Genomic DNA, 13128 nt, shown 5'->3' with positions numbered 1-13128 from the left:
GCTAACAAGGGGTCCATTTTCATCGACAAGACATGGAAAACTCATTTATGTTTTTTAAAAAATAAGTGAAAGTGTGAGAAAAAAAAAAAAGTGTCATTTAACTAATTTGGAAATCCAGACAATAACTTCTATAAGCATATGACACAAATTAAGTCCTTTGTACCTTCCAATAAAAAAAAATAAAATGGTGTGAAGACTTTGTCTCCTGTGACAAAGTCTTAAGACGGTAGAGACATACTTGTTTTTGAGGTTGGAGACGCGTTTTTATGTAAGACTCTTTTAAGGTGGTTTCTAATAGTGTTTGCCACGTTACAGGCTTGCAGTTGTCCAATACCTGTATGTGGACGAGCACTTAAAAATATTTGTTTGAAGTGGGCCCTCAATTATTTCTAATTGAGATTGACATAATCTTTATTAATTGGTTTGACATTAAACTCAGATTTTGAGCATGAAGTGGGTGCATTAAAAAATGGAAAATGTTAAGGTCACAACATAAATTTAATTTATGGCTAACTTCTCTTTTACGTATCATTTAAAAAAAAAAAAATAATAATAATAGAGAGGATTTGGGATTTTGAAAATTTGAAAAAAAAGACAATTTGTTTAATTTAAAATTCAAATTTTTTTTACACATAGAAAAGAAGTTGGTCATAAGTTGGGTTTGTATTATTTCTGTATCAAACCTCTTAAAAAATATTTAAATCTAAATCTAACTTATGGCTAACTTCTCTCTTACGTGTCATTTAAAAAAAATAATAATAATAATAGAGAGGATTTGGGATTTTGAAAATTTGGAAAAAAAGACAATTTGTTTAATTTAAAATTCAAATTTTTTTTACACATAGAAAAGAAATTAGCCATAAGTTGGGTTTGTGTTATGTCCGTATCAAACCTCTTAAAAAATATTTAAATCTAGCTACCACTTTTATTTAAAAAAAAAAGAATAAGATTGGCCACCATTTTTTTTTTTTTTACATGTCAACACAATAAGGGAAAGGGAATTCGAATTAGTGACCTCCGCTTCATTAGGCGTGGTTCCAGCCGATTGAACTACTTCTTGAGGACATTGGCCACCCCATTTGAGTGCACTTTTTTTTTTTTTTTTTTTAACTGCTAGGAAAATGAAAGAAATTCGTTTATTCCCTTATTCTCCCCAACTCTTTCCTTCTTCTAAAAACACAATATTGACTAATAAGTCTAGTGACTCTTAGTTTACTGTTTGTCTTCTCTTTAAATTTGGTTTCTAGACCAATCTATGAGGTGAGGTTTTTTTCTAATATCTTGGGTTTCAATTATCTTTTAATCGGTTTCTAAGGTTTTATTTACACGAAATCCATAAAGTAGTGGTTTTAGATTTTCGATTCTCTTTTAATTGACCGATGAAAAAGAAATTATCATACATGTGGAAAAATTTGTGATTGATGATAGAGAAAGCGAAAGGGATTGCGATTGATCATGTAGTTTCATTTTCTTCCCTCAACTTGTACGGCCCGTGATGTGGAATCTAGAAAAAATGGCTGTTAAACAAAACGTAAATCAAGTTTTGATGGAAAAAATTTCTCATTGCAGAATGAAAAAAAAAAGAATTGTTATAAAATAATAATAATAATAATAATAAAAAAAATACATAGAAGCAAAAAATACAAAGGGTTTTTAGTGTGAAAGGGGCATGATTCTAAATGTGTTGATTTGGGAATTTAAGCATTGATAGGCTAACAAGGGGTCCATTTTCATCCACATGACATGGAAAACTCATTTATATTTTTGAAACTAGTGAAAGTGATGACAAAAAAGTATCTTTCCAACTGATTTCGAATTTCCAAAAATATCCTTATTATTATTTATTAAGATAAGCATTAAGATTCTTTAGAATATAATCATCGATTATCATCTCAATATTTATCATGTTGATATGACAAAATTTTGTGTCATTTACGTATATAACAATAATGATGTAGACTTAGCAAATCAGTGGACGGAACCAAAACAGAGACAAGTCCTTTTGGCTAATGGCTAAGCACAATACTAGTAAATGACCTCGACTATTGGAGAGTCATATCATTATTATTAGGGCTGTTAATTTTTTAAAAGATTGGCCAATTAGAATTTAAAAAATGAAATTTAAATTAAATTGGATGGACCCTATTAGACACGATTATTATTGAATATGTCAATTTAAGAAAAATATATATCATTAAAAATTTAAAACTCTAAAGTCTAAGACAAAAAAAAAAAGAAAAAAAGAAAAAAAATACCATTAGTCTTATCTCTAGTTATAAAATATAACTTCAGTAGTTTAATTTAGTTTCTTGTTCAATAATTAGAAATTATTGTGCCAATATTTTGTATAAAATAACATTTTCATGCTCAATAATTGAAATTTTTTGTTAATTAAACGGATTATGTAGGTTGATTCAGGTCAAACCCAATATGATATGTTTATTAAATAGGTTATGCTTGTCGTCAAGTCATGTCTACTTGCTTATTTAAAGGAAAATGTTAAGGATATTCCTGAGTGTAGGTGAATATTATTTTCTAAAAACCGGGTGAAAGAAATAAGGGTTAATTTATTTATTTTTTTAAAAAATATCTACCTATAAAAAAATATATACCTAGAATAAAGAGAACACTTAACATTCCTCTTATTTAAATAAGAAGAATGCTACTATTATTCCTGGTGTTCTCCTAGTCTTACATGATATTTTTTTTTTTTTTTTTTGTTGTGGGAGAATGCTGGATATTCTCTTGGTCTAGTGCGGATATTATTTAAAAAAACAAAAAACAAAAAAGAATCCGACCCTTATTTCTCTCATCTGGTTTTTAGAAAATAATATCCACATAAGATAAGAAGAACATTTAGCATTTCCCTTTTCCGATAGGGTAAGTTTTTATTTTTATTTTTTTTAGAAAACAATATCCACGTATAACCAAGAAAATAGGAGGAGGAATCATAATATTTCTCTTTAAATAGACCATATCATGATTGATGAATTTAATTCGTTTAATTAAATGGGTCGAGTTGAGTTAATCTATATACCAATTTATTGATGCCATTCAAATTCTATACCCAAGCACGAATGGACGGATTGAGATCCCCTCATATTTTCTAAAATATCGGATTCTTATATTCTAAAATCTGAGCCTTCCATTTCAACTAATGGTCTCAACAAATACATAAGTTTGTGTGTTATTGAGGTAATTAATTTCAATTTTTAACATGTTAAATCTTCTTGTCTTGGTAATACAAAATTCTGCATTTGTTTAAACCGTTAGATAAAATGGATGGCTCAGATTTTCGAATATGAGAATCTCATATTTTCTGGGATCCAAATCCTGAATGGACACCCTTAATCATTAGAGTAATGCTAAAAGTTACTTTTGTGTCACTCTTATATCCATAAAAAAATGATAGCTCTTAAAATTATCATTAAATTTGTAAACCTCACTTTTAGAAAAGTAGGAGAGTGACGCAAGAAAGACTCCTAAAATTAATCCAATAATTACCCTGAAATTAGTGCCCAACTGCCTACAATGAAAGCCTTAAAGTCAAAAAAAATACAATTTTGGTATTTTGTCACCGTAGTCCATAGTGATGGCGCTGTCTCCGCGGTTTGTTTGCGCAGTTTGTTTGTCGTGGTATATCAGCGGTATATCAGGTTAAGTCCACTTTTATCATTCACGTGGATTCCACCAACAAAGCACAACCCCTAAACTCTCTCTCTAAAGTGGTAGCAAGGTTGGTTAACTTCAAGTTCAACATTTTTACTGGCGAAAGTTGTGATTTTTATGGTAAACAGCATTTGCCATAAATTGCTCTCTTTTAAATTCAAGATTTTGTTTCTGGGTTTTGTTAAAGATCTTGATTTCTTCTACCCAAAATAGACCTACCATTTTTGCTGAAATACCTGTATTTTACCCACAAAGCAGTGGAACGAGTTATCACTTTCTCTCATTCTCACTCTGAAACCAATTTGATAAGGAAAACAGAAACGTTTTTTGAATGCTTAACCTGGTTTTCATTTTCTTGCTTTGAAAACCACAAATACAGTGCAAAGCGGTTTTCGCCATTAATGCTCTTCTGTTCTCAGTCCCCACCTATTCTCTCTTTTTCTCTAAAACCCACTTTTAAAACGCCGTTTGGACCATTCTGTAAGACGCCCGTGAATCTTTAATCTTTCTTTTAATCTTTTACTCAAGCAAGAGATGGCAAAGAGCACAGCTTCACCGTACCGAGAAGACACGATGACCCACTTGGATTTCTTCAAGAAATTCAAGCGCTTGAACCCTCTTGAGCCTTCTCTAAGTATTCTTTCCTTCTTCCTGGTCACCCTCCTGTTCATTACCTTCTTTTTTTACTTGGATTACGACAGTGTTGGTCGTGGAATCACCTGGCTTGGTTTGCACGGTTCATTATCTTCGTCATCATCTGACAACGTAAAGGTACGGCCGGAATTTCTTGATGAAGGTGGTGATGGGTGCGATGTGTTTGATGGAAATTGGAAGTGGGATGAGAGCTATCCACTTTACCAGTCCCAGGATTGCGCTTTCCTGGATAGAGGTTTTAGGTGCACTGAGAATGGCAGGCCTGATAGTTTCTACACTAAATGGCGTTGGCAGCCCAAAGATTGCAACTTGCCCAGGTTTTGTACATGTTCAACACATTTGTATTTTCAGTTTCTGCTTGGTTGCTGAGAAGATTCTGAAAAAGAAATCATAGGAAAGAAAATTATGAATGTCATGTTGTTTGTTGGTTTGCGTTCCAAAGATTGAAGATTTGCCTCAGCTAAATTAATTAGGTAAACGAGACTCAGCGTGGACAGGAGGTTCCTAAAGTTTCTTTGGAACCAAATGGAGAATTCATTATTTTTGTTTTGATGAATAGTTCTTTTCTTTCTATGTTTCCCTGTTTAAAACTTTAATTTGTTGAGCCTATTACTGTGTAATTTGGAAATTGTGAAATTGTTTTTCTGGTATGTGCGTGTAAATTAAGTTTTATGATCAAACTAGCTCTGTCGCGGTTTCTTTTTTTATCAGCTGCAGTTAAGAAAGTGTATTTTTTCAACTGCTAATTGAGCCTTAATTCGAGGTTATTGCTTGTCATTGTTATTTTCTGTTGGAGTAATTTTGGCTTCTGTACAGCTTGTTGGGTGTTTCTCTTCTGTTGATTAGCCGTGCTGGTGAACTTTTGGCTTTGGTTTCAAGTAATGAGGGTCCATTTTTTTAAAAAAAGAAGTGTAGGTTAGCTGCAATTCAGCTGCATTTATCTTTATTTTTATTTTCATTGTCTCCTATCATCAAACTCATGTTCCCAAACAATCCCTTTTTGGTGAAACGGTTCTTCTTTTTCTTCATTTTTTCTGGCCTGATCTTTGTCTTATCGATTGAAATTAAGGTTTCCTCTCTTTAGCCATCTACTTGTTTTGACCACCCATTTTGACGTTTTCTATTTTAAAGAGTGCAAGTATGTTTCTATTTTCCATCAATAATTTCCTTCTTTTATTTATTACCCATTTTGACGTTTTCTATTTCACTGAGTGCAAGTATGTTTCTATTTTCCATCAATAATTTCCTTCTTTTATTTATTAGCCATTTTGACGTTTTCTATTTTAAAGAGTGTAAGTATGTTTATATTTTCCATGTAATCAACAGATTCCTTTTCTTTTTTAGTATTGCAATTCAGCCCTAGTGATCGTTTTAATATGTTTTAAGATTTTCAACCTTAGGGGTAAAGCTTCTCTGATGTCAATTACTTCACTCCTTAGGATTTCGTTCTTGACATTACCGTTTTGATTAAAGAAGAAACTCTTATATGGGATTCTCTTCTTCTTGAGAACAGATTTGATGCAGTGAAGATGTTGGAAAAGCTGCGGAATAGGCGTGTTGTATTTGTTGGTGACTCAATTGGAAGGAACCATTGGGAATCTCTCCTCTGCATGCTCTCCTCTGCTATTCCCAACAAGACTTCTATCTATGAGGTGAATGGGACCCCCATTACAAAGCACTCGGGCTTCTTGGTTTTCAAGTTTGATGATTTCAACTGCACAGTTGAGTACTACAGATCTCCATTTCTAGTAGTCCAGGGCCGGGCTCCAGCTGGTGCTCCAAAAAAGGTGAAGTTAACTCTGAGAGTGGATCGAATTGACTGGATTGCTAACAAGTGGAGAGATGCAGATGTGCTTGTTTTCAATGCTGGCCACTGGTGGAATTATGAGAAGACCATCAAAGTGTAAATATTTTCTATCTGATAACTTTTTCCTAAGACCTGGTTTGTTTACATTCATTCCATATCTATTTTCATCTCCTACCAACAACATAGGTATGTGTATATCAAGGAGTCTTATGAATAGACGAAATTCACCAGAAGACTTGGCATCTTCAAGATAAATGATTAGTTTCAATAGTTTAGCAATTTGATTGACAATCAAGGTCTTACTTCTTGATTTTAGGAAAAGAAAAGCATATGATTGTTTACTTTCTAGGGTGAGAGGTAGGAATCCAGGATGAGAAAAAGAGTCCAATTTGAGTAAATTTGCATCATTAAGGACATGGTTGAGGGAGCTCTATCCCTGGCAAGGATTATTGCTGCCAATATACAGATTGTTCAATCCATGGTGTGTCTGTGTGTGCATATGTAGATAGATAGATACATACATACGTAATATATATATAAACACAATTAGTTGAGAAGAAGTTTTTTTTGGTGGTGTCATTTGCATATAACATATAGTTGGTCTGTGAAGGTTCAAATATGAAATTATAAATTGAAGGAATGCGTTGGAGCCAAGTAAAAGATAGTTCATAAACCATAATGTCGTTAGACCTCATATCCACCTTGAGTGGGAGAATTGATTGCTATGACACACCCTAGAAAACTAAATTCAGTTTTTTAGGTCAATGAACCATAATGAGGAAGTTATCAATGGACATATTGCATAGATGGTTATCTAGTGTCCAATTGGATCTTCACATTCCTAACTTAGCTAAGGCTACATATGATTTCCAAAGAAACAGTGGATAAGAAAAGAAGATGGTAATTTTTTTAATAAATATTTTAACAGAATAATATTGCTTCTTCCTATTCTCTTTGAAATGATGGCTCTGTGAGGCACAATTTATAGGCGATCACCAAGCTGCTAGCACATTTTATTCACTACCACTGTATTGTTGCTATTAAGCTATCACTGCTGCTACCCCTAACATCATTTGCATCTCTTTACCACCCTTAGCACCATCGCTGTTACCATCACTGCCATAAGTATAGCACTGTTGCTATTGCCATTAGCTACTGTTTCCCCACTCAACCCAGATGGGAAAGAAATGGTTATTTTACAAAATTAGACATTTTCCTTCTATCTTCTTAGTCCTCGTTTTCTATTTTGGGATTAACCTACAAAATCTTGGGCAGCCTTGAAACAAGTACTGAAAAAAGTATAATTAGTATGAGATATGGAGGAGATGAGGAGAAAATATTACAAACCTTTTTAGTGATATTTGTTCGAGATCTTTTCAGTAGTATGGGTTGGTGGTCCTGGAAGAGGTAGAGGAAGTATGAAGATACATTGAAACAATGGTTTAAGGAGACAAAATTGAGTTAAAAAGGTGATAAAGAGGAGTGATGGAGTTTTAAAGAAGACATAGACATAATTATTAGGAAGAGGGTGTGTCAATGGCCCGGTTATATCAGCTCAAGTATGATTATGTGCTTGAAGGAGTTGGTTTGGTTCTGTTGCTCAGTTGCAAGAGTTTTAACTCCTCAAAATATTCTCTTGGTGATTCAACCCTCTCTATCTCTCTCACAAACACATGCACACACAACATACTCACTCCAACACCTTGAGTGTTTCAGCAGCTGTTATGGCTCATAAGTTATACACATTAAGCATTGACAGTTGATACAAGGGGCTGTCATCTAAAGAATTGGGATTCCTATGGTAGCATTTGTTTGGCAATTAGCATATTTTTTTTCTCAAGATTATAGTTGATAGTGGACACCTAACTTTTTTATATTTTATTCTTTTTTATTCTCTGGTGGAAGAAAAGGGACTTGAGAATTCTGTCTCTCCTACTTTCTTCTCTACTCATCTCCTTTCAAGTCACTTTGATCTCCTTCAGTCTCTTCTCTCCTTTCTTTTTCTGCTTGTAAAATTTCCATTGTGTTTAGGAAGAATTTTCTGAAAACCAAATTATATAGGGTTGTGGATTATGAAGATTAGAATTTAAGTTTGATTTTATATCCTTCATGAAAGTTAAAAAAAAAATGAGAAGTTACAGCAGGTCATTTGTTTGCAGGGACTAATTCACTCTTGATGTTGTAGAGGCATTACTGCCTCAAGCTATATAATAATGAATATGATGTGTGATCCTTGTATTTATTTGTTAGGGGTTGTTACTTCCAAGAAGGTAAGGAGGTGAAGATGAATATGAGTGTTGAAAGTGCATACCGACGATCGCTTGAGACTCTTATTGATTGGATTGGTAGTCAAGTAAACATGAGCAAGACCTATGTTCTCTTCCGAACCCACTCTGCTGTGCATTTCAGGTTTTCCTTGTCACTTATTTTCTGTTAGTCTCATTGGTATTATTTTATTATCTATCTCCTTGACCTAAAAATCTCTTAGTTTTAAGCTTTCAACTTCTTTTTAGTTTTAGCATATGCATCATTTGCTAAACCAGATACACTAATTCTAGATATCTCCATAGGGGTAGCTTGACCCTAAAATATTTCTAGAGGACAGTTCCATAATGCGAAGTTGTGACCCTGGACTCTTTAAATCACTATCTGAAATAATCTAAACAGTATATGATACTTGTACAGTCCTCTTACCATTTATTAAGGTGTGCACCATGAATCCTTTTTCTCTTTTATATTCTGTCAAATTGCTGACCAAATACGAGGCAATTGCCAATGAAAACTTTCAAAATCATGACTATTTCCAACTTTCTTTGTTTAGTCCACAAGAGATAAAATGCTCTTATTCACTTCATAAAGCAATATGATTGTTATTCTTTGTCATCTATAAAGCAATATGATTTTTAACTAAAATTTTGCCTGAATGTAACAGAGGTGGCGACTGGAATTCCGGTGGTGGTTGTCACTTAGAAAACCTACCTGACTTGGGCTTATTGTCAGCTTCATCAGATATCCATTTCCAAACTCTTTCTGAAATGTTAACAGAGCGTGCAAATGAGTCACAAGTGACGAAATTGGATTTATTGAAAGTAACAAACATGACATCAAGGAGAAAAGATGGCCATGCTTCTATTTACTATAGAGGGCCTGACACTGGGCCAGCCTCTCTCCACCGTCAAGACTGCAGCCATTGGTGCCTGCCTGGTGTCCCGGACTCGTGGAATGAGCTTCTTTACGCACTTCTCCTCAAGCGGGAATTCTTTGGCAGAGGAACTTCAACAAAACCTTCTCAGCCTCCATTATGATTGGTCCCAACAGCTTACTGATACCCATTAACATGATAAAAGGACTTCAGCTTATAAAAAAAAATGGAGCTTATTCCTCAGATTGCTGGCTGCTGCTTTCACAACACCGGCGATATTATTGTATATAGCTGAGGGTTGGTGCTCCTTTCTGGTCGGCAGGGTTTGGTTAGCAGTTGAGAAGTTTTGTTGACAGATGATATGCACTAAATAGAGGTGATAATCATGTCTGTTTTGTTGTGTGGTTTATGGGGGAATGCATGGTGGCGCTTCTTCACTAGACACCGGCAATTGAACTCCAAAGGGTGCTAAATTTAGGGTCAGAATGTGCTTAGGAAGGTTTGTTGTGGGCAAACTTGATAGTTGAGAAAAGATATACAGATATAGGTTTTTGGTTATTTGGCACATGATGTAATTCTTCAGAAAGAACAGAAAAAAGAAAAGGTGTAATTTTTTGTTTGGGGATATTTTCACCCAAATTTTGCGTACATAGAAAAATATTGTAATTCCCTTGACAATTGATTTCCTGTTAGCTTAGTTTTGCATAGTTTACACCAGAAAATTCAGTGCAGATCTGAGGCTTTCAACTCTGTTCTGATGCATTAATCACACAATCTATCAGTAAAAGCAGAATATGAGTTTCTGATACTCTGTCCTCGTGAAGAAGGAAGAATAGGCCTCAAATATGTTCATGCAAACGTAATGAAATTTAGTAGATTCTCGAACGACTGTCATGATGTGACAGTGAAAATTAGCATTTGAATCAACAAATGCTCGTAAAAAGTAAAAAAATCAATGGTTGATTTTCATTACCGCATTACCTTAATTATATAACAGATCCACAAGGGTTTACTTAATTGGCCTGCAAGCGCACATAGGAACAATTTCTCTCCTTATACTCTTCTTTCTATTGCTTCACCTGTGGCTGTGGTCCAGGATTTTTGTTCATGAATGAAAGGGACTAAAACAACTCCCATAAGAGTCTAACATAAGATTACAAGTGAAAAAATTGAAGCAAATTCCCATTCACCAACAGAATTCTTATTACATTTGAAATGGATAATGTTGCAGAAACTTCGTGGCAGATAAAATAATCCATAATAAAGTCCAATCTGTTGGGTAAAGGTTACCCATCTTTCTAATCAGTAAATGGGTACTGCTCATACCTCATTGTACAATCATGGAGCAGCGCTCGAGCCCCTATCCGGCTTTGACATGTGCCAAACACGGCCGTCTTTGCAGCATCAAGACAGGTAGTGCAATCCGAGGTGGTCAGATTTTGGTTACAAGCAGCATGGCCATATGCAAAAGCATTAGGATAAGGAGATATGTTGAAGTAATCATAACTTTTGCTCGTTGGGGTAATCGTCTCCAATCCTGCAACGACGTAGTTTAAACTGACTGCAAAAGGGTCTCCCTGAGAATACACCCCAGAGTTGCAGAGAACTGTTACGACAGCAGTGTTTGCAACACCTCCTGCAACGCTGCAAACCCACAAGATTGCAATTGTAATTACTGTAGCTTTTTGAGGAAACCCCATCTCTCTGTTTCTGCTTCTTTCTTGATTTTTCATTATCTGGGTTCAAATGGATGTTTTGATGGCTTTTAATATGTGGGCTGGGCAGGGCTCATTGATTTGTCCACCATTGTGATTATAATAGTGTAAGATTCCTTGTCTTTGTTGATTTGTATTGTTTCCTCGTCCTTTTGTTTCTTGTTTGTTTCTTTATTTTTATGTCCATTGTCAACACCTAAAGGTCTATAGTGGAAGGATATTGGGCCTCATATAATTCACCGAGCACCGATTGGGAGCACGCGTCGTGCGTGGCCCACGCACGACAGTGCAAATTTTTTTTTTTTTTTTTTTTTTGCACGCGGCGTGCATGTTTATCTTTACCCATAATTCACCTTTTGTCTATAGAGTGATGATGGAGAGAACATGGGCGTGCATCACGCCCGTGTTTCTTAGTATTTTTTAATATTTTAATTCACGCCTGTGTTTCTTAATATTTTTTAATATATATATATATATATATATATATATATATATAAAACTAAAATATTTAATTAAAATATTAAAAAATACGGGCGAGCATCTTTGTCTATATATTACATTCAAAGTGTACATGCACTATTATTATGTGACTATTGTATTCCAACTCTTGTTAAGCCTTTTTTTATGGTTTGTTTGGATTTGAGATTTCAAAAAGTACGATTTAAAAATAACGATTTGAAAACGTGATTTTTCAAAACACAGTTAAGCGTTTGGCTAAATCACGGTTTGACATCTAAAATCCCACTTTAGCCTTTAAAATTGAGCGTTTTCAAAAATTTTTTTCCCTTATCTACAGTTTGAAAATGCAAATTTTTTACTTTTTTAAACCACAATTTTTTAAAAATGTAATTACAAACAATTCATTTTTTTGCAATTTGATTTAAAATTGTATTATTTATCTACGAAATCACAATCTCAAACATACCCTTAGTAAACGGATTAAGATATCTGAAGTAACAACTTGAAATGATTTTGCTACACCAATGCTTTGAAAATTCTTCACTTCTTCGGTGATTGGATTACATGCATAATACCAGCCTTCCATAAACAAATGTGCTCCTCTTTCAAAATCCTAATGGCCACTTGACACCTCACCCGGTAATACAGTTTGTTCTTTCAAAAAAAGCCACGCTTGGGAACTTTTTTTGTTTTTTGTTTTTCCCTCTCAAATTGCTTGTTCGCCCGTGTGATTTAGAGGTGGTGAACATTATAATAAAGTAAGCTTTTCATGGTAACTCGACCAACCCACCTTCAATATGACCCTAAGCCAAATATTTTTGTTTTCTCACAAAGCTCCTCATTTGACTTACCACAGTGAACAACCAACCAATCAGCAAGCCTTTTCTCAATTCAAAAATGATTTTGAGCAGGCTGTGTAAAATAAAAATAAATTAATAAAAAAGAGGGAAAAGAGAAAGAGGAAGGAAAGTACAAGTGATAGATTTGTGCTAGACCGCGACAGGCTTACCCACCAAATAAAGGTACTCGTATCTTTATTTATTTATTTATTTTTGACATGTTCGCACAAAAGGGGAGAGGGAGATTCGAACTAGTGACCACCGCTTTATTAGGCATGGTCCTAGCCGATTGAGCTACCTCTTGAGGACAGGTACTCCTATCTTTTATTAATGTTAGTTGGCTTCTACCTTTCTAACTTGTCCACTTCTTGAGCACCAAATTCCTAACCATTCCTAGAGGCAAAGAAAAATTTGTGCTTCAATTTTTTGTTGTTAGAAGGCAATTCCAATACAAGGTTTTGATTGACTCACGGTATGCTTCTACATCCCAGTTTCGTATTAAACACTTGAGAAGCCAAATTCGCGAACGGGAGGAGATAGCCCAGGAACTGACTGAGCATGATACTGACGATACTACGGATGAGAGGTAACATTTCTTCCCTTTAAGTGTATTTCTTTAATGTTTTATCTTGAAATTTCGAGGACAAAATTTTTATAAGGAGGGGAGAATGTAGTGACTCAAATAATTAATCAAGCTTAGACAGCTTGGTTAGAGGATTAATTGGACTTTTGAGTCACTAGGGTAATTTGAGGGTCATTTTTGGGATTTTCAACCCACTGGCTAGATGCTCGTGTGGTCCACACGAATGTATGCCGGAAAATGGTACATGAGCGCTCGTGTAG

At 34.5% G+C, this 13128-nt stretch overlaps 2 protein-coding genes across 2 annotated transcripts; one reads left to right on the top strand and one right to left on the bottom strand.

Annotated features, from left to right (window-relative positions):
* Nucleotides 1-3696: 3696 nt before the first annotated feature.
* On the top strand, nt 3697-10003 carry LOC132170292 (protein trichome birefringence-like 10). The gene is made up of 4 exons (XM_059581214.2): nt 3697-4640; nt 5837-6226; nt 8381-8539; nt 9063-10003. Exons 1-4 carry the CDS (start codon nt 4204-4206, stop codon nt 9433-9435), a joined length of 1359 nt encoding a protein of 452 aa, XP_059437197.2. The 5' UTR covers nt 3697-4203; the 3' UTR covers nt 9436-10003.
* Nucleotides 10004-10290: 287 nt separating this feature from the next.
* LOC132169074 (antifungal protein ginkbilobin-like protein) lies at nt 10291-11060 on the bottom strand. The gene has a single exon (XM_059580161.2). The coding sequence runs from the start codon at nt 11003-11005 to the stop codon at nt 10571-10573; it is 435 nt and encodes a 144-aa protein (XP_059436144.2). The 5' UTR covers nt 11006-11060; the 3' UTR covers nt 10291-10570.
* Between the last annotated feature and the right edge of the window lie 2068 nt (nt 11061-13128).

The sequence above is a fragment of the Corylus avellana genome, chromosome 1 (assembly GCF_965113065.1).
Source record: "Corylus avellana chromosome 1, dhCorAvel1.hap1.2, whole genome shotgun sequence".
NCBI classification, from domain to species: Eukaryota; Viridiplantae; Streptophyta; class Magnoliopsida; order Fagales; family Betulaceae; genus Corylus; species Corylus avellana.
The sequence above is the reverse complement of the archived record's forward strand: the minus strand, read 5'-3'. Positions and strand labels throughout refer to the sequence as shown.

Excerpts from the sequence above, each read along its gene's own strand:
- LOC132170292 (XM_059581214.2), top strand. The coding sequence starts at position 4,204 with ATGGCAAAGAGCACAGCTTCACCGTACCGAGAAGACACGATGACCCAC. Across the intron at positions 6,227-8,380 it reads TATGAGAAGACCATCAAAGT|GGGTTGTTACTTCCAAGAAG; the intron begins GTAAATATTTTC and ends TTTATTTGTTAG. Across the intron at positions 8,540-9,062 it reads CACTCTGCTGTGCATTTCAG|AGGTGGCGACTGGAATTCCG; the intron begins GTTTTCCTTGTC and ends TGAATGTAACAG.
- LOC132169074 (XM_059580161.2), bottom strand. The coding sequence starts at position 11,005 with ATGAAAAATCAAGAAAGAAGCAGAAACAGAGAGATGGGGTTTCCTCAA.